Source organism: Desmodus rotundus, chromosome 8, assembly GCF_022682495.2.
Source record: "Desmodus rotundus isolate HL8 chromosome 8, HLdesRot8A.1, whole genome shotgun sequence".
Taxonomy (NCBI): domain Eukaryota; kingdom Metazoa; phylum Chordata; class Mammalia; order Chiroptera; family Phyllostomidae; genus Desmodus; species Desmodus rotundus.
In genome coordinates, this window is record NC_071394.1 from 117811032 (window position 1) to 117836934 (window position 25903).

Below are 25903 nucleotides of genomic sequence, written 5' to 3' on the forward strand. Positions count from 1 at the left end.
TTTCTCTCTCTCCCTCTCTTGCCCCCCAACTTCCTCTCTCTCAAAAAAAAAAAAAATCAATAAACATGTCCTTGGGTGAGGATTAAAAAAAAAGAGTCTAGCTCACAGGGTTCTGCTAAGGAACAGCTAATGAATTACAGATGCTATAAATGCCAAGCAGTGACAACAGGCTTCTCTCAGGGGCCCCGTATCACTGAACTTTATCACATCAGTCTCTTCCACTTTCTTCTTAACTTGGCATTTAATACCGCACCTGATGACATCCCAGTCTCATCTTCAGAGAGTGGTGTAACAGAAGTTAGCACTTTTGTCATTATTCATTGAGCTGCACTTGAGATTCCTGAGAGGGCTTAAAAGCAGGATCAGCTGGACGCAGTCATAGCAGATAAGTCAACTGAAACATGCTCTTCTGAAACGGCTGACGCGTCTACAGCGACATGTACACTGGAACTCGGCATCTGCGGCTGCATGTCCCCCTCCCTCGTTTGTTGTTGTGTGTGTGTGTTTGTGGGGGGCGGTCCGAATGTAGGGCTTCCAGCTATGAGACTGCCAGGTTAGAAGCAGTATTGCTGCAGCATATGCTTGCCCGCCCTTGCTCCGATTGCGATGCTCTTATTTCACTTTATCCGTATCCTGTCCACCTTACAAGGCTCGTTTCTTTCTTCTCTTCTTTCCTGAACCTTCCTGGGAATACTACTATGACTTTTTCCTTCCCTCCAGTAAGAGAGTGGCAGAAGCCTGAGATTGGAAGGGACTTGAGGGATTCTCTTACCTCCAACACTCTATGTTATTTAAATCTGGGCCAACTAGTTGTTCAGCCTGTGTTTGAACAAACTATTATGTCATACCCATTACATCACAGTTATTAAAAATAGTCCTAATTATCTTATAATTTAACTTTGATCCCCAGTGAAATGGTCATGGGTTGTTCCTTCTTGTTCTCTTTCACATAGTGCTAAGTATTTATATTCAATAGATTTGCTTTGGGCCTCAGAAAATTGGAAGAAGTTGACTTAAACAAATAGGAGTCTGTCTTTTCCCATAGCAAGAAGTCTCAGAGATGGGCCACTGTTCTTGCTGGCTCAGTGGGTGACTGATGTTGGGGCCCGCAAAATCTTCCCTGTGGATCTCTCTGCTGCAGCAAACGTGAAGGGGCACCGTGATCACATTCAGGGTGGAAGATGGCAGTAGCATCTATAACTTTTTCTCAGAACAACAACTTCTCCGGAAAATTTCCATCAGCTTCGTGCTTATTTCTCATTGGCTAACGTGATTATACCATCACCCTGCACTGTGCGATTGACCGGGGAAGCTGACAGTGGGATTGTCCTGTTTGGCATATCCCAGTAACTGGCCCATCTCCTGAGGCTAGGCTTACTGTCTCTCCCCAAAGGATCCGGGTTCCGTAGCCAGGAGGAAAGGGAGAAGGGCTATTAGGAGGGCTACTGCCCTGGGCTGTGTTCCTCCAGAAGCTGATCGTGAGACAAGGTTGTAGCAAAAAGGGTTTATTTAGGAGGGGATCCCAGGAAGTGTTAGCAGGAGAATGGAAAAGTGGGGCAAGGGCCCTGGCATGTGTGGCTCAGTCGTTTGGAGGGTCGTCCCATAACCAAAAGTTTGTGGGTTTGAATCCTGGTCAGGGAGGGTAAGGGAGGCAGCCATGGATGTTTCTCTCTCTTCCTTCTCTCTCTCCAAAAAGCAATGAAAAAAAATGTCCTCAGGTGAGGATTTAAAAAAATTAAAAGTGAGAAAGAAAGGGAAGAAAATTAATGGAGTGTACATTCATGAGCAGCTTAGTGCAACAGGCAGCTGGGGCGCAGTCCTACTCAAGGCCTCTGAGAGACAGCATAGAACATGCCTCAGAGCTGTCCCACCTGAGAGGCAAAGAAGCTGGGAGCTCCTCCCAGAGACGGTACCTGCCCAGCACCTCCGGCCGCCCCCCCCTGTGTGAACTAAGCATCACATCTGTGTAGGTAGGAATGGTGAGTACCCAGAATTAAATAATTACATAAAGGACCTGCTGAACTGCCATCAGGGCCTGGCACAGCGCTTACTAGTTGCTCAATAAATACTTTAATTCAAGGAACATTTATTCAGGACCTACTAGTTGCCAAGTATGTGTAAGGTAAATGCACTCACTGCTTTAATTCTCAAACAGACTTTCTTAATATAAACAAGAAACAAAACAAGGGGTACTTATACTCAAATCTTGGTACATTGTAAAATGCAGTTTCCTGGGGGCTGTGACCCTTCCCCCTCCCCTGTTCAACATTGGCTTGTAAACTTCTTGTTCCTATCAAAGAAATCAGTCAGTCCTGGAACATCCTGTCACGGTACATGGTGCAGTTCTTAGGAAACAAGATGTTTTATTTAATGAAATGCGTAGTGTTTCCAAGTTCTACTTTGTCTGTAAGAGCAGACATTTACTAAATAGCCCATTAGTTGCTTGAAAGAATGAATACCTCTTTTTTCTTATTCTAGAGCGGTGATTTACTGCCCTGAGCTATCTGGCATTATAACCATCGTTGTTCTTTTCTCAATAATTAACATCTGAAAGTGATTGTCGTGATTACAGGTCTTGGCTTTGGTCCTCCCTGAGTTATTCTTAGGTACCCACTACAGCAGGAAGAGCATAATCCACCTACCATTTGATGCTAGCTTTGCTCCGCTGTTCTCTCGTGCCTAATGGATTGAGTTGGACACTGGTGCAGGGACTATTTTACTCTCAAGTGCTTTTGCTTCCCTGTTCTCTGCCTTCAGTTTCCTGCTCTCACTCACCCCTGATGCAGTGGGCACTCTGCCTCTCTGGCATCTCCTCTACTCCTTTTCTGTTGGGGCAGGCATGTGGTTGGGTGGGACTGACCGCACCCCCACACACCCCCAGATCCAGGGACAGGACAGGATTGGTTTATACCAATCAGACCATCGTGTTGACCATGGGGATGAGTTCCTGAAAGGGTATGCGGCATAATTTAATCTACGATGAAGACAATACGGCAGAGAAAGATAGATCTAAGAGAACAGCAGTGAAATAACGTCAAAGCCCAGTTCAGTCTGTGCCAGAAATCACATTATTTCTAGACATTTTATTTCCATGGCCCAATAAATGCCTTTGTTGTTAAAATAGTTTCAGATGGATTTGTGTTACTTGTAACCCAAACATCTGTACTGAAACAAATAGCTTACACTTCCTCTCCACTTGCGTTTTCCAACTGACCCTTCCTGTTGCTCCTGGCCCCCTTTCGTGGGTTCCAACTTCAGATTCTAGTCATCCAACACCCATGGCCCGGCCTGCCAATGTCTCCTCAAAATGTAGCCACTACTTGGCCATGGGAAGAGCCGGTCATCCAGCTTACTACGACCTTCCAAGGCATGGGAAATTACTACAAAACATGATAATAATGTCCTGTAACAGTGAGTGTCTCTCAGTTATACGCTCCAGAATGGTTGCCTTGTTCTAAGTATACTATAAACTTTGAGCCAAGGAAATGTTGAAGGTAAGCTTCGTTCTAGAATTGGCTTTGGTATCACTCTCACTGCAAACCAAATGCATTTATTCTTAAACGGTGAGTGATTAGCCATGGAACCTGGGAAGTGTAATTTTCAGCAAATTATATTTCGTGTCGCTTACCTTGCACTGATCTCTGAGGAGAAGTCAGTCTCATTCATACGATCTAGTCAAATGCAAATCTACGCCTTTGGTACAACAGCTGTTCTTCAGTGCATCCCAGTTAGTGTGAGAGGAAGGAGCCTTGCCTGGCCACAGTGAGTCCCAGTACTAAGTGAGGAGGGTTTTCACCATGGGAAGGGGTTTTGAAACTGGAGTGGAGGGAGTTTAGGGAACATATTTATTTGGATACCCTTAACGATAGAACCAACAGCCTCACTGGTTGCACATGGTTGAGTGAAGAGTTACTTAAAGGCAATGCAAAGTATAGTCCTTGGATGTTGGGTGTTTGACACAGGAAAGTACATATTTAGTTTCGTGACAAAAGACGCAAAGGGAACCTTCGGAATGAGTGGCTCTGTAGACAGAGAAGCAAACATTTGCAGTATGTCGAAGGTATGGGTTTTTCCTTTTTTCTCCTCACCAGTAATTTCATAGAATTTGTTGGCCTCTGATATTCCAATGTACAGAGGATAGGAAAATAGGTCAGCTTTGGTTGAAATCTGACAACTTCACTGCACACAGATTTTTCTCTTACTTTGGCCATCTTTTGAAACCTTACTTGGTGTTCTCACACGTGGTCAGAGGATATTTATAGTTTGCTCAGTGTTGTTGGAACTCTTAATTTAGAAGCAACAGGTACATCTAGTGACTCACCCAGTCCTGTTGCTCATGCTTCCTCATTCTAATTAAAAATACAATGCTTTCTCTTCCTTTCTGAGGCCACTCACTCACTCAAAACCTTATTTCTTGCTCTGGTTATGGCTGTGGTAAATGAGTTGGTTTCCTTGCCCTCTGGTCTGATTCTTCTCCATAGTCTTGTCATAGAACTCTCCTACCTCTTCTTATATCCAGTGTAAAATGCCGCTATCATTCCTCCATAGCATACACATGGTCTACAACCTACACCCCTTCTGGATCGGGTCTAGCCAGGCTCTGCATCCACCCCTCATTTCTCCTTTACACACTTGTTCCCACAATGTGCCACGGTCCTCCCATCCTCCACGCCTCTGTACCTGTCATCCTCTCTACCTTGAACAGCACACTCCCTCCTGTTTAGTCTTCCTTGTGAATGGCTCCTCATCCTTCTGGATTCAGCCCAGCCACTGCCTCCGCCCACATCCCTCACACTGAGTGAGATTCCCCATGGGTTCCCACAGCATCTTGTGCTGATTGGCAGTTTCCTCATCTCCTTGGTGGGCTGGCTCTGGGTCTTGTGTTTCTGTATTTTTTTAGGGCCTTCTACAGGTCCTCGGGAAAGATTGGTGAAATGAATGGATGAATGAATGAGGTAGATATTATGTTTTATTTTCTCTTAGGGAAGAAGTGAATGAGTCAGACTCATTATACTCTGGCTCATTATGCCCTTGTACAAAGATCATAGTTGGCCCTGGTTTGGTTTTTTAAATCAAAATCTAGGCTTCTGACTACGCAAAACTCAGTGCCAAGGAGTTCTACCATTCAAGCATGCTGAAAGAAGACCAGGCCCCCAGAGCTCGTCCTCACTACAAAGGCAGGTTACCTAACATGATGCAAAGTTTCTTTCACTGAAGTTTGGGAAACGCAGGTGAGGGCTGCTAGTAGAGGCAGAAGTGTTCTTTTTCAATGTGTCCTAATAGAGCAAACTAAAATCCCTTCCATAGGATGAAAAGATTTCAAGGGATCTTTTAATAGTGGATCCCTTGCTCTGGCTGGGTGGCTCAGTTGTTTTGAGTGTCGACCCATGCATCAAAAGGTTGCAGGTTCAATCCCTGGTCAGGGCACATATGGGAGGCAACTGATCAACATTTCTCTCTCACACTGATGTTTCTCTCTCTCTCTCTCTAAAATCAATAAAAACATACACTCAGGTGAGGGCTTAGGGAAAAAAAAGATTGGGTCCATTAACATTTTAAATTAAAATGGAGTTTCATAATGCTTCATGTATCTTTATAAATGTGGTAAGTAAGCAATTGAAGTAATTTTATCATTTAATCTCCACAACAACCCAAAGGTGTAGGAATTACTATTATACCTGTTTTACAGATGGTAGAAACGAGGCTGAGAGAACTTTAATAATGTAGGTAACTTTCCAAAGTCACACATTTCCTGGAGGTGGATTTACAATTTGAAATCCTACTGTCAGACACCAGGGACTTGTACTCTTAATTAATCACCTCTGTGAAGCTTAGCCACCAGCAAAAGCAACGTGCACATTTGCAGTTCTTTTTATTGATACTGTGTCAACAAAAGCATATGAAGTTTTAACTATGTAAACAAGCCAGCAAGATATGAAGCATCAAATATTTAAAACTAAGAATCTGAAACATAAGTCAATATTTAGGGGAATTTTAATTCTCCTATCTGCACAAGGCACGGGTTACTATTCACAACGTAACGATGAAAAAGCGGAGATCGGAGGAAGAGCTGGGCTGAGGTGTCCAAGGTCACAGAGCATCTGAGAGGGGTGGGAAGAAGAGCCTTTGTACTCTGAAACCCTCCGTTGTCGGGCACCGGTAAGGCTCCTAAACTTGTCATAGAAACACACAGCAGTGAGCTTAGTGCCGGAAACCCTGTTTATGACAGTGGTTGGGTCAGCGATTTTTGCCACTGAAAGTCAGCTGCTCTGGTATTAAAATGAGCTAAAAACCACAACGAGCTAGCACCTCACACCCATTAGGATGGCCACCCGCAAAAAGACAGAAGAATAACCAGTGTTGGCAAGGATGTGGAGAAATTAGAACCGCATGGGCTGTTTGGTGAGAATGTGCAATGGTGCAGCCACAATGGGGAACAAGCTGGCGGTTCTTCCAGAATCTCTGAATAGAATTGCTATGTGACCCAGCAATTCCACTTCTGGGTATATGCCACAAAGAGCCAAAATCAGGGACTCAAAGAGACCTTGGTACGCCATGTCGCTAGCAATATTACTCTCAATAGCTGAGGGCCCATCAGCAGATGAATGGATACACAAAATCTAGTATATACATATAACGGAATATTATTTATTCTTTAAAAGGAAGGACATTTGACACGTGCTACAACATGGATGAACTGTGGGCACATTCAGTGAAATAAGCCAGTTACAGAACAACAACAACAACAACAGATAATGTATGATTCCACTTACGCAAGGTGCCTGGAATGGTCACGTTTATAGACAGGAGGTAGAACGGTAGCTGCGAGAGGCCTGGGTTGGAGGAAATGAGGAGTTGTTTAGTGGGTGCGGAGTTTCAGTTTTGCAGGAACAGTTCTGGAGGGGGAGGGTGGCGACGGGTGCACAACAGTGCGAATGGACTTAGTGCCACTGAATTATACATTTAAATATGATGAAGATGATAAATTTTATGTTACGTGTATTTTGCCACAATTGAAAACAATTTAAAAAATGAGTTAGTGAGGTGCATCATTGGGGGTCCCGTCATGAAATCAGACACCACTCTAATATTTCAAGTGGGAGGGATTGTGATAGAGCAGGTCACCCACAGGATGGCAGCCCCAGGATGGTGAGACCACCAGAGGTTGTTAGCAGGAGCAGGAGGCTGCTCCCGCCCCTTGCACCGGCAGTCCACAGGGAGGAGGGGTGTTACCTAATCCCAGAATCTGAGACTACACTGTGGGGTTGGGAACCAGGGGCGAGAGCTGCTGTCCAACAGGACCACTGGGCGCATATGGCCCGGGGGGGTGGGGGGTGGGGCGTGCAGCTGCTGCTGGTTACAGTTGAGGCAGAGAGAGGGAAGAAACACCCCAGCTTCTCCCCTCCTCGCCCCCTCCTGTTTTCCACCAGTGCCTTCCAGGGTCTTCCACTAACCAGAGATGAGTGCATGGGGGAGCCCAGAGATGTAGAGTCTGGGGACACAGAGCAGAATAGGCGGCAGAGCGAACCCTTGAGGAATAAGTCAGAGGGCAAGCTGGCAAAACTCCAGCACAGGTGGCCATGCAAAATTCCCTTCCCTCATTTAAAAGCTCTCAACTTCCTATAAAGGGTTTTTCAGAATCACTCTACATTGATTTGCTTTTTTTTTTTTTTTTGCTTTTAAAACACTTTTTATTGTGGTAAAATAGATATAACATAAAATTTTCCATTTCACTGGCATTAAGTGCATTCACAGTGTTACGGAGCGATCATCACCCTCCACATCCACAACTTTTCCCTCCTCCCTAACAGAAATGCCGCACCCGCTGAACGCCAGCTCCCCGTTCCCCGGTCTCCTCAGCCTATGGGAACCGCCATTCTCCTTTCCGTTGTTATGAATGTGCCTACTTTGGGTACTGCATATAAATGGAATTACATATTTGTCTTTTTGTGTCTGCCTTATTTTTTAAAATTTTTTATTGCATTTATTGGGGTGACATTGGTTAATTATAAGTGACTTTCAAACATTACAATGCTTGGAGATACTGGTTAATCTCAGATTAATTCACCTTCTATAGGTTGGGCACATTCAAAAAGAGCGTGAGAACTGTATTTGAACAGAGGTTTAGCTTTATGTGTCAATGTGCAGAAACTATCTCTTGGCAGACCAATCGAAAGCCATCCTGAGCTCCATGGGATTCTGTTCAGTTTGGGTTTGATTTCTGTCTATCATGGGTGAGCTCAGATGAAATAATTTACTGTGACTTTAAACTTGGATCAGAGTTCACTTCCATCTCCCTTCACTCACCCAAATGTAGGTTAGTGCTCCTTTGCTTTGCAGCCTCAGCACCCTGCATTTCCTTGGAATACGGTACTTGAAACAATGATAACTTTTTGATGATTCATTCATCTGTTCTTCCCACATAAACCTGTAAACTACTTTAGAGCAAAGGCAGTACACATGTATTTTTTGTACATATCTGTGTGTGTGTGTGTGTGTGAGTACATGATTGTACATCCCTAATAACTGACAATAAGCAATATAGGGCCAGTTCCAGAGTAGGTACTCAAAGCTAAATGTTTTTGTTCGAATGAATAAAGTATTTGATGAAGTAGGGTTAATCGGTTTGATGAATGTGGAGACATTGGAGCAAGAGGAGCCAATCTGCATGCGAGCTACTGAGTGTTGGGATTAGGAAGAATGTTGCTGAAAATGTAAATAACGGAAAATCAGGTAAGGCTTGGTTTTATCAAAGAGGTTTGTAAATTTGGATTTTGAAAAATTCCAATAGACCATCAGAACCGTGGAACTGGCTTCAGAAGAGATGTCAGGGCTTGGAGATAAGGATTTAAAAGTCATCTTTGCAGATGGGGTTTATAGAGGAACTAGGATGTGGCAGCTTCCTTTTTCTACAGGTGGCTGCAACAATGTTTCCTTCTGTCCTTCTTGCCTCTAGGACCTTGCAACTTCCCATCAAGAAGTGGAGTCTATGTCACCTCCTCTGAACCTGGGCCAGTCTTTGTGCTTGTCTCAAAACCAACAGAGGATAGCAGAAATGACCCCCTGTGACTACGTCGTAACAATGCCTTGTACTTCTACCTTCTTCTATTAGGTCCTTTGCTCGTGAGACCAGCCACCATGCTGTGAGGAAGCTCAACAGCCTTTGTACAGCCTCACGCCCCTGTAGAGAGGAACTGAGGCCCCTATCTCCCAACCAACAGCCGATACCACCTTGCCAGCCCTCTCAGTGAGTGTCGGCTCCAGCCCCAGCTGAGCTCCGTTAGCTGATGCTGAATGGAGCAGAGGCATGCCATACCCACTAAGCCCTTTCTGCATCACAGGTACATGAGTAACATGAATGACTCTTACTGTTTTAGGGCTTTGAGTTCTGGGGTGGTTTGTTACACAGCAATCAATAATTGGTATACATAGGTGGATGAAAGAACCATAAAATTTGAGTCAGAAAGGACTGGGTTCAAATCTCTGATCCTGTTCCAGCCAGGGTTGCATCCTTAGTTGTTGTTACATGGACTATGCGAACTGTAGTTTCCCAGTGTGCAAAATGATGCTATTGGTGCCTACTGCAGAGAATTATTATGATAATGAAAAGAGATGCTATATATGAATGCCTAATGCTATGTTTAATCTCTCTGGTGATTTGGAGTGAACACTATTTCCCCGAGATGAGAAGTAGGAGTTTTGTGAGTTCTCTGAATAAAGAGTATACTAGAGTAGGTCACTTGGAGATGTATAGGAATAGAAGATTAAAAAAAAAAAAACCCAACAAAAAAACAAACCAAAACAAAACAGAAACCAATGGAGAGGGAATTCTCAGAGGATGAGGAAGAAATCAAGACTGAGTAGCTTCTGGAGAAGGTTGGAGTGAAATACAGGACAGAAGGGCGGCTAAGATCAGGAGCTGAAAAAGGCCTTGACTTCAGCAGGGGGGCAGTGACCAGTAACACATAACACAGCAGTGTCAACAGAGCGGAGGGCTGGCAGCCTGCATGCTGAGGGAAGTAAACAGTTGGTATTTACGTATGCCGCAACCCCTAAGCATGTATGATATTCTTAAAGGGCCAGAGAAGACTATTATATTTAGAAGGTATATATCACCCATTGAAACCGCGATTTCCCCACTATATTGGTCCTTCTGTTTTTTCAGGAGCTTTATGCAGGTGAATCTTGCCACTCAGCACCCACACTCTCTGGTTTTCCCTGTGAGCTTGTTTCTCATGTTTATTGCTGTCTCCGTGGATTGCTGCCTGTATATTTCATATTTACATTTAAATTCCTGGTTTTCCAAAATGTCTTGCCTAATTATTACTGCCATTGCACATGTTGCTTATATTCTGGTTCCAAAATGGAAAGCAGAGTGTACAGGTAAAAGGGCACAATGGCCAGAGGGCCAGTGGCCACAGCTAGAAATAGGAGAAGGGATTTACTATCCAACAGATGAAAATGAAGGTTACGATACAAACTACAGCGAGTTTTTCATCCTCACTTGATCATTGAATCCTTTTAGTGTGCACTTACCTGGTCAGAAAATAGCTGTTCCGTTATCTCAGAGTCTTTGAGCAGAAAGGAATTACAGGTTCTTCAATTCATAAAAATGAAAAGGGAGAGTCAAAAATATACTGGCTCAAAGTTACAGTTATTTACCTTCTTACAGTAGTTTTGTGAAGTAGATACAAATGTGATCACCGTAATCCATGATGAAAACCTAGTTTCCAAGTAGCCTATTCTTTTTTTTTTTTTTAACTAAAAATGTCATTGGCTTCTTTAATTGGTTAAAAGCACCAAAATGTAACAGGCAGAGATCTGTTTTAAACAAATTAACAAGCGGTGTTTTTTTTTCCCCAAGTCAGATACATACACACTACAAAAAAAGGATGTGTGAAAATGTACGCAAGGAATTTCATCCCAAATTAAGGGAAACAGCTATTGAAACAGAAATTAACACAGTGAAGTCCGCAACAGATTAGCAGTTTTGAAAACTGAGTCCACAAACGCTGCATGGCCCTACGCGATACTATACTGCTACATATGAAGGAGAAACTTGGTACTTTTTTTTTTTTTTAAGCAAAAATGCTTTTCCAGAAAAACACATCAAAACAATGTAATCAGCAGACCAAGGAGGCTACAGCTGATATCAGAGCTACAGTTTCTCATATCTCAGATAGAAAATCCTATTTATCCAGAGTCAACTAAATTTCAGGACAAAACAGGGACATGTAACGTTTCTTACTTTTCTCTGCTTCTTCCCCCCTCACCCTGCAACTCCACATAACTGTGTAAAAAGGTGGCCGCTTTTCGAATTGGCCCCAGTAGCCTATTCTTATTTTACTTTCCAAGATGAGATGTAAAGTCATTTGTAAGCCTTCACATAAAAGGTTTTTAATATTCATCCTCAAACATTTATTTAGTCCCCAGCATGTGCGAGGCACTGCATTAGGTAGGTCTTCTAAAACATACTATCCGAGGGGATGAAAGATAATTTCTGGTTTAAAAAGCCAAATTAGGAAAATGCAATATTTATTAGGCACTTGTAAGATAAAAGGCACTAGCTGGCGCACCACTCTGCAAGCCTTAAAATTTCTGGTGGGCTCAGTGGATGCCAGTGTGATGCTAAGGGAGCTGGGTCAGTTTAATTCTTGACGGCTTTGTACGAGGAATGTTAACTCTGCCCAACCACCACTAAGACCCAATTAGTTAGTTCTTCGGTGGAAGGAAGTGTGGCTGGTAGAGCTGATGGTGGCCTGTTGACCACACAGGACCGACAAACACAGATAAGAGAAAGGAGATGGAGGTCTTCAGGGTGAGCTCTCAGAACTCCGCCCTCCATACTAGGTACCAGGCTGCACAGGGGATTGGGGCATGGGACATGGGATCTGCTGTTTGGAAGCAGAATTCGTTTGGGGGAATTAACACTTTTTCCCACTTCTGATGTTTCTTTCCATGTGTAGGGAGTTTGAATAACATAACACTTGCAGCATCTTTCTACTCTTTCTTGTCTCTGTCCCAGGAGAGGCGTCCTGCCTGCCTTGCGAATCTGGGGGAAATGAACTGAGCCTACCGGCCTCTTGCTTTTGGGAGCTAGCTGCCTGCAGGGTGCGTGAATGCAGCTGTGACTGAGTGGATTTGTCTGCCTGATCCAGGTGTTCAAAAATAGGAACAGCATTTGCCTAAAGATACAAGCTACCTCATCCAGCCTAGTCTTTGTCAGTAATAAAGGCAATACTTTGGCACCAGCCATGTCTACAACCAGCTCAGCAAGTCTGGCATTCTATAACGAGATTCAGGAAGCCAAAGGGCCCTCTCACATAGGCCGAATTGCTCCAATATTGCCAGAGCAGAACGGGGCTGCTCGTAGAATTGCGGTGTCCTGAAACATTTTCAGGTGACTCAGAAGGTAAAGTTCAGAATCCCTGGGAATCCTGTGTCCATATACTACACCTATTACTTGAGCTAAGAAACATGGGTGTATTTGAACAAGTGAAGGGTAGGGGAACCTCCAAACATTGCCTAGGACAACAGTGAGGGCCTGTGGCTTAATTCATGAGCTGTGTTGTTAGTCATGAGATCCGCAAGGTTGTGTAAACATAGGACTGGGCTCAGCCTTTTTAGTCCATCCCTGAAGGGAGTAAATATTTTCTTCTTTCACAGGCACTCTGCCCCCTCTCTTCCGAGCTGGGTTAACATGGATGATAAAGAAACTTGCCCTGACTTTCTGATGAAAAGGAGAGCCTGGGGAAGGGGCCACTGAGCCCACAACCAACTTCCTGAAATTGTACTTTGTGAAGTCTTTTTGGAGTTTCTTTCCTGAGGACAACAAAGGCAGTCTATTTATCGGTTTCAGTTGCTATGAAGGCACCGACCTCAGAAATGAGGCTGTTTCCCTTAGCTACACATTTCTTTGTGGGTCTAATCTTGTATCACACAGTTCCAGGCCAGCAGCAGCTGGGCAAGGCACAGACCCTGCTGAAATATTTCCCTCGTGGTAGCCTCCTTTTATAAGACAGGTTGTGGTTAATTCAGCTTAGAAACGACACATGTCCCTTTCAATCAAAGAAAAAGGCTGATTCTGTTTTAACACTATCCTCTTCCCTCTCGAGCAGGGATTTGCTTACTTTAATTCTGAGATGTGTCTGTTAAAACAATGTCCCCCGAATAATCTCTTTCCTGATCATTCTCACCTGTCAGGGTTGGTGGGCATATGGGCAGGGGAAAATGTGTGGCACACGCTTAATTGCTGGTCGGCAGTGCCATTGTAATTGTGGTTGCTGCTGCTGTTTGCAACCCGGGAAGGGAAGACTCTAGGGGCTGGTGCCTGCCTTTAAATCAGGAGTATGTTTGTTTCATTCGGTCCCCTCCCCTCTCGTTCCTCCCCATCTCTTCCCATCCCATCCCACTGAGTCCACAGATTGTGTATTTACATTCAAGGTAATTATCGAGTACATTTCTCTTTTGAATTTTATTTGCTATCTTCTGGCACCTTAGCTCCTTGATCCCTCCTTTGTTTTGTCTCTCATCTTCCATTTTGAGAGGAATCTTCAAGTTCTGATACTTATTTTCAACATAGATACATGTTTAACTCGTTCAACTTTCCCTTCTGCGGCAATAAGATGCTGGGGGAGGGCATGTCTTCATGTCTTCCACCAAGAATTCATTTGTAGTTTTCTGTCTCTTTTTCTTAAGGCAGTTCCAAACACACCCCACGTGTGCTGATGTTTGAAAAGGCTGTAAAATTAGAGCTACATAATTATGAATGCTATGAAAAAGGTTTTGACAACTTTTGGTGGCATTTAATTCAAGTTAAACTCCTCTCGTTCAAAATAATAAGCATAATGTTACTTATTATGTAAATGAGGTGGCAAGGCAGATGTTTTTCATCCTGGCGAATTCACTGGAGATTGATACATACGAAAACTGAGCAGGAGGAGCCTGTGTTCTACCTGGAAATCTGAATAAGGGTTAAGCAAGAGGAAGGCTGATTCCTCCGGAGCTGCTGTGTCCAATCAGGGAACCCAAAACCGCAGGACGCTACTCACATGTAAATCAGTGAAAATGAAACAAAATTAAAACAGTTTCTCAGGCACATTAGCCATAACTCATGTGTCCAATAGCCACACGTGACTGGTTGCTACTGGTGGAAGAGCACAGATCCGGAAGAGTTCTGTCATTGTGGAGAGTTCTGTCGGCCAGCACTGCTAACCGCAGAAGGAGTAAAATAGAGCTAGGGATGCTCGTAGACTCCTCTTACCAACTGGAACTTTATCCATAGGGTTTGTGGGACCTTTCAGAATGCATGTAGATGGTAAAGCGCCAAGAGATGCAGGAGTTGGGATCAGGTGGCTGCTAGTTGAGTGCCACCTCCCCATCTGGTGAGGATACCCTAGTGCTAAGCTTCTCAGTCTTTAAATGTGTGTACATTTCACCTGGGGATCTCAGAGTGCAGATGCTGAGTCAGTAGGTCTGGGGTAGGCCTGGCAGTCAGCGTTCATACCTGGCTCCCAGGTGAAGCTGCTGGTGCTGGTCTGGGGATCACACTTGGAGACTCACTGATGTGCAGCGCTTTTTCCCAGTCTTGGCTACACATAGTAATCACTTGGGGAGGTTTAAAAAGTAATGATGCCTAGATTGCACCTGCAGAGATTTGGATTTAATTTGTCTGGGGTGTAGTCTGGGCATTAAAGATTTTCAAAAGCTCCCAAAGTGATTGAAATCTGAGAACCATCGGCGGTGATGAAGCAAATCTATGAAGTCTGAGGACCCAGAAGCACCGGCTTCGCCTGGAAGTGTGTTAGTTAGAAATGCAGAGACTCGGGCCCAAACCTTGTGCTGCTGAACCATAACCTGCATTTCCACAACATTCTCCAAGTGATTTCATGTACATTTAAGGTGAGAACTGCTGCTGGATAACCCTTTAAAGTTGTAATTTATCAACCTATGTACATGTGCTTTCGAGAAATCCTTTTGTTTATTTTTTCAAGAAATCCTTTGAAAAGTAATAAGTTCTGTTTGTTCCTAAACACATTGGGGCATATAACTTAGCCCACACTTATGTGAAACCACTGAAGGTGTACTAGACTGTCGTTGCACAGACGCGAACTTGGCAGTTTCTGCTTGCTTTGTCACAGGTGGCAGTAACCCCCACAGAGTGGAAACTGGATTTTCAAGTCTAAGTAGAAGGTCAAGAATAACCAAGTTTTCTGGGAATGACTTTCACGTGTTTGCCTAAAACGTATTCAAGATAAAGCGCTATTCCCCTTTTAGGTTAAATGTTTTTGATTTTAGAAAGCTCTATGCTTCTAATTCATTACCAGAGATTCCAGCACAGACACATTCTTAATTCATGTAACTTTTCATTACACAATGATAAGGTCCTGGGGGGAGGGTGGAGAGGGTCTATAATGTCTTCACACACAAGAAAGTTTCTAGGATTGCATTGTCTGCATCAGTCTTTCTGCGTAGTATTTTAGGGGAACCGTACCAAAGACAATTGTAATATTGAAAGGCCAACCATGTGATGGGTCAGAGCAGCGCTTCTCACACTCCAGTGTGATAGGAAGCACTTGCAGCTCTTGTTAAAATGCAGACTCTGAAGAGTTAAGTCTGGGGTGAGGCTTGAGACTCTGCATTTCTAACAATATGTGTTACGATGCTATTGGCCCCTCAACCACATTTTGAGTTACCCTCAAAACCACAAGACTCTGCATTTCTAACAATATGTGTTACGATGCTATTGGCCCCTCAACCACATTTTGAGTTACTCTTGATGACTCTTCCAGGACACCTTTTAGTAAACACTACTCTCAATGATTCAAAAAATCCAATGGTCTGGGATAAGCAATATGCATTTTCTTGAAAGTGCTGATTTGCTTATTTGAATCATCTAAACGATAGACATTAAAAGGTCAAAATTATTCATAGACCCATCATTAATTGAAAGGTAATCAGGAAATAGAGTCATTTAAGGCAAAAGCGAAATAGTAACACAAATACCTCAAATGGCGACTGGGGCAAGTTTTTCAAAATGTTGCAAGCTGTCTGTATGCTTGAAGTAGCAATTTGCATGCATAATTAGGTGCAATCAACAGTTTTGAAATGTAATATATTTTCTGAGTCCATATTTACTTATGACAGATGCAAAAAAAATTTCAGTGTCCCCAAAAAAATAGAAGGGCAGAGAAAGGAAAATATTTGCATTTAGCAATAGGAATCTTTACAAGCACATGCCTAAAGTTAGAACAAACATAGCTGAAGTATTGTATCTTTATTTTGATTTAATCTTCATTTAAGCCTTAAAGAAGTTCACAAACACATTTTGGAAGTAACAAGCATGGAAGAATGACGACTCACCAGTCAGCTGTTTCAGCGCCTGTGGGAAATGACATGTAATTTTTATTCCTACACTACAGAAGGAAAATTCAAAACTTTATTGCACAAAACACCATTGACTTTCTTCCTGCCTTCAGAAGGAGCAGGAAGATAGCTTTGATGATACCAAGTATCTTTTAAAGTAATTTATATAAAACAATTAATTAAACCAGCAATTTCTTCTTCCTAAACCAAGGTCTTCAGACGGGTGCTTATGGAGAATTTGTGTTATCTTACTGTTTTCAGCGTAGCAGGCAGTGGCTGTGGAGTGCTCACTGTGCCCTAGGGTACTTTGCTAAGCCTTTTATACAGATAATCTAATTTACCATTATAAAATAAATACTATAAGACTTGATTTATTACAATGTACTGAGGAGGAAATAGAGATTAAGTAACTTCTTTAAAGGTACATAGCTCTATATTTATTTTCTTAGCACATTACTACATAAAGGGTCATAATGTTATTTTAAAAGTATAGTGAATCTCAGGCTCATTTTGTTTTCGACAAGTTCTCAATTTAGACAATGAAGCCTGACGTGTAGCTTTTTAGAAATTTTGAAGAAAAAGAGACAGTAATGCCATTCCCAAACTTTTTTCTTCCTAAAAACATGTTCACATTGCATTATCCAGATTGGCTGTCTACACTGATTAAATTAAAGTGGCAAACAATTTCTCTCACTTGCAGGCAGAGTCAGAGATTGAGAGATTGAATCGGAGGATAAAACCCAATGATGAGTGCTTGTGTGGCTGCCTTTACTGGGCCAGTGTGTCTTGACGTGTAAAAGTTGTCTTAACTTAATGCAGAGCAGTCACGAGATGAACAATGCAATTTTCTAGTTTCATTAGGCAAGTGTTATCTGTGATACATTGTATGTTAGGGGAAAAAAAGCCACCCTCTGCTAAGATATGCATGAATTGTTCATTTATCTCTTGATCCGTTTGGGGGCATTATGGAACTCAAAGCCCAGAACAATGGGCTTTATTTAATATGGAACAGGTTCTCAATGACCCGCTATTCCTCGCTGTGGCTGCTGGAAGGTCCCTCCCGGTTGTGCAGTAACAGTTCCCGTGAAGTTGTAAGCTACTCCCAGGACCAAGTGGTGTTAAATTTAGAAGTCATCCCGATCGCCTGACTGCCGGTGAGCCCCGATTTCAGAATTTCCAAGTCAACCCTTGTCATCACTATCCATCTATATTTATAGACGCAGATCACCGCCTGGCCTGGGGTCACCTCCGGAACCTCCTGGAGACCTGCCCTGCCGAGGACGCCCTTCCAGCACAGGAGAGCTCGCCACTTGGGAGCGGAGGCGCCCAGCTGGCGCCCACCCCGGGGTACATTGCAGTAAATGCCTGGCAGTGACTTCTCGCTTCGCTCTCCGCCTCCCTCGGCGACCCTCCACTGCCAACCTTTACGCCAAACTCCGGCGCGCTGTAAGACTTGCATCCGCGCCATCCACGCGGGGCCCCACCCCTTCCCGGCTCTAGCCCGCGTTCGGGCCGGAGGCGAGGGTAGGTCGATTTCCTGCCCGGAATTTGCGGCTGTCTTCTCTTCTTTACTCCAATTCTCGTGCCCGGCTGAGTGGAGCGCAGCCCCTGGCAGCGGAGCAGAAGGAGGAACCGGGGCTCGGACACCCACCCGCGCTCATCGGAGTGGCTGACCCCGGAGACACGCTCGGCTGCGGGAGGGAGAGAGGAAGGGAGACCTGGGCCAGAGTGGAGGTGGGGGTCGCCTGCGGTTGGGGGTGGGCGCACCAGCCACCAGCTCTCCGTATGCTCTTCTCCTTCCAGTTCTCGCAGCCACCACCTTGCACAGGTCGGAAGACCCTCCTTCCCTTGGCTCCTGTGCGTCGGGGAGAGGGCAAAGGTGAGGGGTTGGCGCTGGGTCAGCCTGCGGGGATGGCAGATTACACTTGCACCTGACATTCCCTATGCCTGTCAGTTTCGCCTGGCAAATCCCCGCGATCTGGTTTGTTCTTCCTGTAACTTTGTTTAGAGGGTTGGAGGGGAGGGGGAACGCCAAGGGGCCCTAGGAGAGACTAGAAAGCAACGAAGATCGGGAGGCCAGGCTGGAGAGCAAGTCCCCGAGCGGCCCCGGGGCTGGGCGCGCTGCTGGCAGGCGTCGCCGTGGCCGCCGGGATGCGCTCTGCTTAGCGGGACTGCCGGGGGCGCCTGAAGGCCACCGCTCCAAGGACAAGCGGCCACAGCTCCTTGCGCTCCCGGAGGCGCCGCCAGTGCCCGAGCCGAGCAGGCGAGCGGAGCTGCGGGGAGCGCGGGGAAAGGGTGGCGGGAGGGAGGGCGCGCGGAAGGCGGCCCCTCCCTGGCGAGCCATGCGTGCCACGGGCAGCTGAGGAGCCGCCGGGCGCCGCTGCCAAGTCTCCGCTTCGCTTTTGTCTTGCCCTCCAGTGAATGGGAAGATGGAGATGGATGTTGAGGGAGTTTCTCCGCGCCCGGAGCCCATCCCCCGTTCCCAGGGGGCTGGCGGCGCCTGCCAGGCGCCGCCACAGCAGCCCCAGCCCCAGCCCCAGCCGCAGCAGCAGCAGCTGGCTCAGGATGAACTGCCCGGCGAGAGTGCAGGCGCTGAGGACAGCGACGATCCGGAGGCGAGACCCAACAGCGAGAAAGGAGAGAGCAAGGTAGGTCCACAGTGTTGGCGCTGTGACACCTTTTGAACAAAACCAAGGAGCTCTAGCAGTGGCTGTCACTTTAAACCCTCCGCTTCCCCCACCCCTTCCCTCGTTTGTGTGGTGGTGGGGGCTGCAGATGTGGGCAAGGCGTGAGATTTAAGGGAATCGATGGGCGATAGTGACTTTCTGAACTGGAAGGCGTGTGCAGAAGTCTGCCCTGGTTTCCGTCTTCAGCTGTGTGTGCAGAGAAAAGTCTTCGGGTACGTGCGATGTGACGCCAGGGTAGAGTCCACACCTCGGGAGAGCGGTGTTGAGAGACCTTTGCTTTCGCACCGTCGACTCAAGGCTTACGTGATGATCTAGGTCAGGGGGAGACACATGTCTTCAGGAGCTGCCAAGTGGCTTCTGAGACTCCTTGGAGGGAGGAGACATCAACCTAAAGATGACAACAATGGGAGCAAAGTTTGCCTCCTTTGTGGAATGGAGATCACTGCTTAACACAGCTCTAAACTCCAGGTGCTCCTCCTCACCTGGCCCCTCCTACCTGGAAAGGTGGGGACCAAGTGCTTGGCCAGAGGAGCCCTGCTGTGTCATTGTAGACCAGGGGATAGCTACTACTACTTGCTGTGGAAAGAGAAGTTCTCCAGGAAACTGGATTCCATTTAAAAAAAAAAAAAAAAAAGGTTCAAATGCCATTTTCTGGTGCTGTTGCTTCTAATGTTGAGAAAATTGTGAATAGGTGAAATGGCATAGAAAATACTGCCTTGGTCATATTATTAGAGTGTATTTGTTACACTTTGTGTCTGAGGACAGTCTTTCTCCATGCACACTTGGAGTTCAGTTTTGTGGACGCTAGGGTTGTTTAGCTGTATCTGTATAAAGTGTACACATGTATTTGTTAATACATTTCGAGGCAGGCTGCTAATGTTGGGGACAAGTTGGTTCAACAAATCAGAATATTGGAACCAAAGAAGGGTCAGTCAGTGGCCAGCACGTGAGGAAGTGCACAAGAAAATAGTCACTCCTGCTGGCTAGAGGAGAATTGCATGTCATGAAGGGCCCCTCCTCGGAGTTGCACTCTGGTCTCTGTTGGACCTTTCTGCTTGCGGATTAAACAAGTATCTGGAACAGCAACATTGAGTGTTGCTGTTCTGCATTTGGAGACAGACCGACTTCTCAAGTTGGTATTTGCTAACGTTCAAAACTGTTTTGCATACTGAAGCTGAGCTGAGGATTGAGATTGTTGTTTATCTACCAAAATCAATATTGTAATTTAAATGGCAGTCTACCAAGAAACTGGAATTTCAACCTATCCTAGACTGGACCCAGGTGCCTCACAAACGCAGACAAGATTTACATTGTAAAAACCATGATGAATTTTAATATTCTCATGTCCTCGGCTTTCCGGTCGCTCTCTCTTGATTTCATGAATATTGAATTCTGTCATGACTGCATATTTACTACTTTAAGTGACTGTCTGCGCTTAGTTTTAGGAAATAACCCTAACTGAGCATCATATTACCTAATTGCACTGTAAGTCTCTTTTGCAGAGTAGGTGCGGGGAAATAATTAAAATATACAGCTAATGCTGCCATTTCCATATTGTCGGTTCCCATGCCCTGAGCATGAGAAATTCCTGTCATCAGCAAAAATCTGTGCCTGTTTGTCTCCCTCGGATGCATCATGCAGACTGTCTAATGTTCTGCTGGTTGTGAGGAATGAGGAGGGCGACGCACGACAAGTACTACAGCAGGTGAAGAGAGGACTGAAAGCCGGTTGATTACAGTTCGTTAATTAGCGTGTTCAGATAATTGAGTATTCCACTGATGTGATTTGCTTTATGTTTGTCTGCAATTTCTTGAGGTGGAAACAAAATACTACTTTTTTCCTTCCAGGTGTTTGCCTTAAAAAATGATCTTGCATCCTTCTTTTTTTTTTTTTTTTTTTTTTTTTTTTTTTAAATATATTTATTGATTATGCTATTACAGTTGTCCCATTTCCCCCCCCACTCCACTCCATCCTGCCCACCCCCCTCCCTCCCACATTCCCCCCCCCATAGTTCATGTCCATGGGTCATACTTATAAGTTCTTTGGCTTCTACATTTCCTACACTATTTTTACCCTCCCCCTGTCTATTTTCCACCTATCATCTATGCTACTTATTCTCTGTACCTTTACCCCCCTCTCCCCCTCCCACTCCCTTATTGACAACCCTCATGTTCTAGTTGTTTGCCTAGTTTGCTCTCGTTTTTGTTTTATGTGTGGTCGTTAATAACTGTGAGTTTGGTGTCATTTTTACTGTTCCTATTTTTGATCTTTTTCTTAGGTAACTCCCTTTAACATTTCATATAATAAGGGCTTGGTGATGATGAGCCTCTTCAACTTGACCTTATCTGAGAAGCACTTTATCCTCCCTTCCATTCTAAATGATAGCTTTGCTGGATATAGTAATCTTGGACGTAGGTCCTTGCGTTTAATCTTGGGTAATGTAATTATGATGTGTCTTGTTGTGTTCCTCCTTGGGTCCAGCTTCTTTGGGACTCTCTGAGCTTCCTGGACTTCCCGGAAGTCTATTTCCTTTGCCAGATCGGGGAAGTTCTCCATTATTTGTTCAAATAAGTTTTCAATTTTTTGTTCTTCCTCTTCTCCTTCTGGCACCCCTATAATTCGGATGTTGGAACGTTTCAAGGTGTCCTGGAGGTTCCTAAGCCTCTCCTCATTTTTCCAAGTTCTTGTTTCTTCATTCTTTTCTGGTTGAATGTTTGTTTCTTCCTTCTGGTCCATACCATTGATTTGAGTCCCAGTTTCCTTCTCATCACTATTGGTTCCCTGTACATTTTCCTTTGTTTCTCTTAGCATAGGCTTCATTTTTTCATCTGTTTTTCGAATAGATTCAACCAAGTCTGTGAGCATATTGATAACCAGTGCTTTGAACTGTGCATCCGATAGGTTGGCTATCTCTTCGTCGCTTAGTTGTATTTTTTCTGGAGCTTTGAAGTGTTCTGTCATTTGGGCCATTTTTTTTGTTTGTTTGTCTTGGTGCGTCTGTTACTTTAAGGGGCGGAGCCTTAGGTGTTCACCGGGGCGGGGTAATGCTGGTTGCTGTGCTGTGATGCTGTACGTGGGGGCGGGGCCGAGAGGGAGCAATGGCGCCCGCTTCACTCTCCTCCGGATTTCAGTCTTTCACTCCGCTACCCACAATCAAACTGGGCCCCTCTGGTGCTGGTTCCCGAGTAAGTGGGCCTGTGCACACTCTAGGCCCCTGTGGGTCTCTCCAACAACCTCTCCTGTGAGGCTGGGAGTCTCTCCTGCCGCCCCAACCCCCAGGGGCGCTTTCAATCAGAGGTTTGAGGCTTTATTTCCCCGAGCTGGAGCCCTGGGTTGCGCAGCGGTCTGCTTCTCTGCCCGCCGTTCGGCCGGTTTATCTGTGGGCAAATGTGGTGCCGCAATGTGCTACCCGCCACTCTGCCTGCCCCGTTCTCCGCCACTCTGAGTCTGGCCCTCTGGGTTTATCTGTGCAAATGTGGGACCGCAGGGTCTGCTAGTGCTCGGACTGCCTGCGCCATTTGTCCCACACTCCGCCAGTCTCAGTCCCGCCACAGCCACGCGAGTCCTCTCCACCCCAGTGCCGTCTCCGCCCCTCCTACCAGTCTGGATGAATGATTATTTTCTGTTTCCTTGGTGTTGGTCCCCCTTGCTGTTCGATTCTCTGTCAGTTCTGGTTGTGCGAGGAGGCTCAGTGTGTCTACCTACGCCGCCATCTTGGTTCTCCCTTGCATCCTTCTTTTAACCCAGAAATCAGCTGGGTTTAACCCTTTGCTTGTCTCTGGTCCGTTCCTGGAGTTTCTTCAAAGAGTTTGAGGGCAGTTGCCGTGTTGCAGACTTTAATGACTGTCTTTGTCTTTGATGGATACTAAGGCAGCTTACAAATTGATTTTCCTTAGCAAATCTTGATGTCATTAGTGGGGAGGCCTTTGGGTGTCTAACCAAATTATTCTACTAAAATATAAATGGAAGACAAACGGGGATAAAGTGGAATGTGGTTTTACCAAGCTGTTTGGGGGTGAGGTTCAAAAATAGGAATTTTGAATAATTATTATTTTTCTAAAAAATTTTCTCCAAGCAAGGGTACTATAAATAGGGTATCAGTGGACATTAACACCCCTTCCTCCTGAAAGTATCGGGAGAGTAATGACCTTTATTTACTTTTTTCAAAGTCTGGTTTGGGGCCGTGATTTACTTTCTCGTGAATTTACCCCAGCTGTCTCATTGAAAAAGAAATCAGAGCTTAGCGCCTGATCGGCTTGTCTCCTGAATCGCGGGCTCACGGTCATATGTCTTCAGAGAGTCTCTGAAATAGGAAGAAAGGTTAGAAAACTGGATCAGTCAAGGGATATTTTACACCAGAGTTTGGTGATGTGACTGGCACTTTCTGTCCCTAGAATAACAATGCCTGATTCCTCTCCAGCAAGTACTCTTTAGAGAGATGTTAAAGCAGCTGCATGCTGTATGTGCCATCATGCCAGGAACTGGAGAAGACCTGGAGAAGACCTTAAATCGACCATTTATTCCTCCTCGGTGCGTTAAGGCAGGTTTATATTAAACCCTTATGAAAAGCAGTCTCCCGTCCTTGCAATGTCACCCAAAGGCAGTATGGTGGCCTCCTTAGGGGACCCAGTGAGCTATTTCCCCACCCATCATCTCAAGAACTTCTTCCTCATATCTGAAAAGAGGCTCTCTACACTGGACAAAACTCTTTTCTTCCAGTCTTACAGATAAAGATTAAATGATCACTGCCCTTGAATAAGAGACCTTCAAGTCCTTGAAAGTCTTCTCGACCCCAGGTTTGGTCATTCTCCAAACTTCCTTGCAGGCTTCTCTGTAGGCCTTAAAAATCCCATCCTTTTAGTGCCTCTTAAAACCCTTCCGAAACACTTTGCTTATGCTAAATAATTCTTTGGTGGGTAGTTCTGAAACTTTGGAAAAGTTGAAAAAAAGTTCTCTGTGTTAAGGACCAGCATCCCTGTACCTTACTCCATCTATGCTGTCAAGTTACTTACAGAAATGTGTGAATTCTTCCCCTGGCCTCAGATGAGTGGCACAAATGGCTCTTTCTTGTCTGCTTTAGCTTCATTTCGTTCATATATATTTTTTCTTCCTCTCTCACACATACCCCCACTCACCACCCACCCCACACCACGTATCACAATGTTTTATGTCTATTAGCTGTGTGTATTTAGGGCCCAGATGTGAAGTACCATGATGAAACTCTCTTTTATGTTCAGCTCTCATTTAAGCGTTGGCTCGCAGGTTACGTTATTCTGGGTTTTGGACTAGAGAGACGCTGCTGCCCTATGTAGGTGCTTCACTGATGAACGTGACTCCAGATGCTCACCCCAGCTGCCTCCCACCAGCGGCGCTGTCCGGTCGGTCTTACAGAGGGCGCCGTAGGGAGTTTCTTACCCAGCCTGTCCAGCACATTTGCAAAAATATTTTATTGGGAAATAATTTTAGGTTTCTAGAAATGTCTCAAGATAAGACAGAGAGTTCCCATATATCCTTCATCCCGTTTCCCTTAATGTTGACATTCCACTTAATCGTCGTATATATATGGCAATGAAGACATTACCACTGGCGCAACACTAGTAGCTGAACTCGCCCAGTTGATTTTTGTTGAACGAATGTGTAACACATTGATGTTTTCCATTCAGACCTTTCGTAGGATTTAAGACTATGTTCTTACCTGAAAGGCTCTATGAGAGAATATTTAAGAGCCAAATTTAACTTCAGGTTAACTACCCGTCTTTTTTCTGGGTGGGCAGATGCAGCTTGGGAAGTACAAAGGCTGAGGTCGCTGGAGCTTCGCCTCACACTGCGGTGAGCCCTGTGGACCTTACAGCTTCGGCAAAGCTCTCGAGTGCTGTTAACTTACGGGGGAGTGAAAGTCTTTTTTTATTTTATCCTGGAAAACATTCCTGCTCCAGGTGAGATAGGGTTTGTCAGTACACAGAGGACAGCAAAGTCTCAAGTGGCAAGTAGAGGAGAAAAGGCAATTGATAAAATCAAGACAGTTCACTTTGATGCCTGACCCCTTGGGTGTTTGTTCCCGGCATGAAAAATAATGGAAGCCCTTTTGTTTTTGCATTGTGTTAGCCAGAGTACCTCTGAGTCCCAGCCGGGCAGCAGAAACTTGCCCACACTAGGTAGGATGTCAATGTGATTAAGAGTGTTGGCTTTCTGATTAAGAGTGAAATCAGAAAGACTTGCTTGGCTCTTTCACTAGCTGTTAACTTCAGATAAAAGAGTCTAACCTTTCTAAACCTCAGGGCTTTTTTTTTTTTTTTCTGTAAAATAGGAATAAGTATAAGTGCCTACCACTTAATGTTTATTGTATGTCTTGAATGAGATAAAACATATCAAGTTCTTGATTCAGAGCTGCTCAGGTACATACTGCTCAGTAATTGTTAATAATAATAATTGTGATTATTGTTATTACTGTTGAGGTCCATGGTTCTGAAAAGGAGAATGAGTTGGGACTCCAAGTTCCCGTAGAGTTTTTAGTGGCCCAGAAAACTGGGGGGCTGGAAATGATACATATGCATGGTTCTGTAATCAAACCAAGTCGGTATTCAGTGACCCAGTTTCGTCCTGAGGGCCTCGAGGTGTTCACACATATTTTGCTGGTGGGCGGGAGGATAGGAAAGAATTACATTTTATCCTGACTTGTCAATAGACTGCTCCCGTCTCATCAGGGTAAGCCAAGGAAGGCCAGGATGGAAGGCCCGCCCTTCCCAGCCCAGGCCCCAGGAGTACACGTAAGACATTAGTAAAACCAATGGATTGACCTGCTTTTACACATCACATTGATGGGTTTCCAGGAGGAATGGATGGCCACTTTT

The 25903-nt window shown here is 44.9% G+C and overlaps 1 protein-coding gene across 3 annotated transcripts in view; it reads left to right on the forward strand.

Moving 5' to 3' along the window:
* The window catches only part of RBMS3 (RNA binding motif single stranded interacting protein 3), a 1231630-nt gene that overhangs the window by 21962 nt on the left and 1183765 nt on the right, over positions 1-25903 (forward strand). For 2 of the 3 annotated variants that reach the window (XM_053929473.1, XM_071222108.1), the window contains 3 exons: positions 9113-9341; positions 17583-17889; positions 18784-19013. In XM_053929473.1, the coding sequence (XP_053785448.1) occupies positions 17727-17889; positions 18784-19013 (393 nt within the window). In that variant the 5' untranslated portion in view covers positions 9113-9341; positions 17583-17726. Of the gene's footprint in view, positions 1-9112; positions 9342-17582; positions 17890-18105; positions 18245-18783; positions 19014-25903 lie in introns of those variants that run through there. The other variant, XM_053929475.2, reaches the window with a different exon arrangement.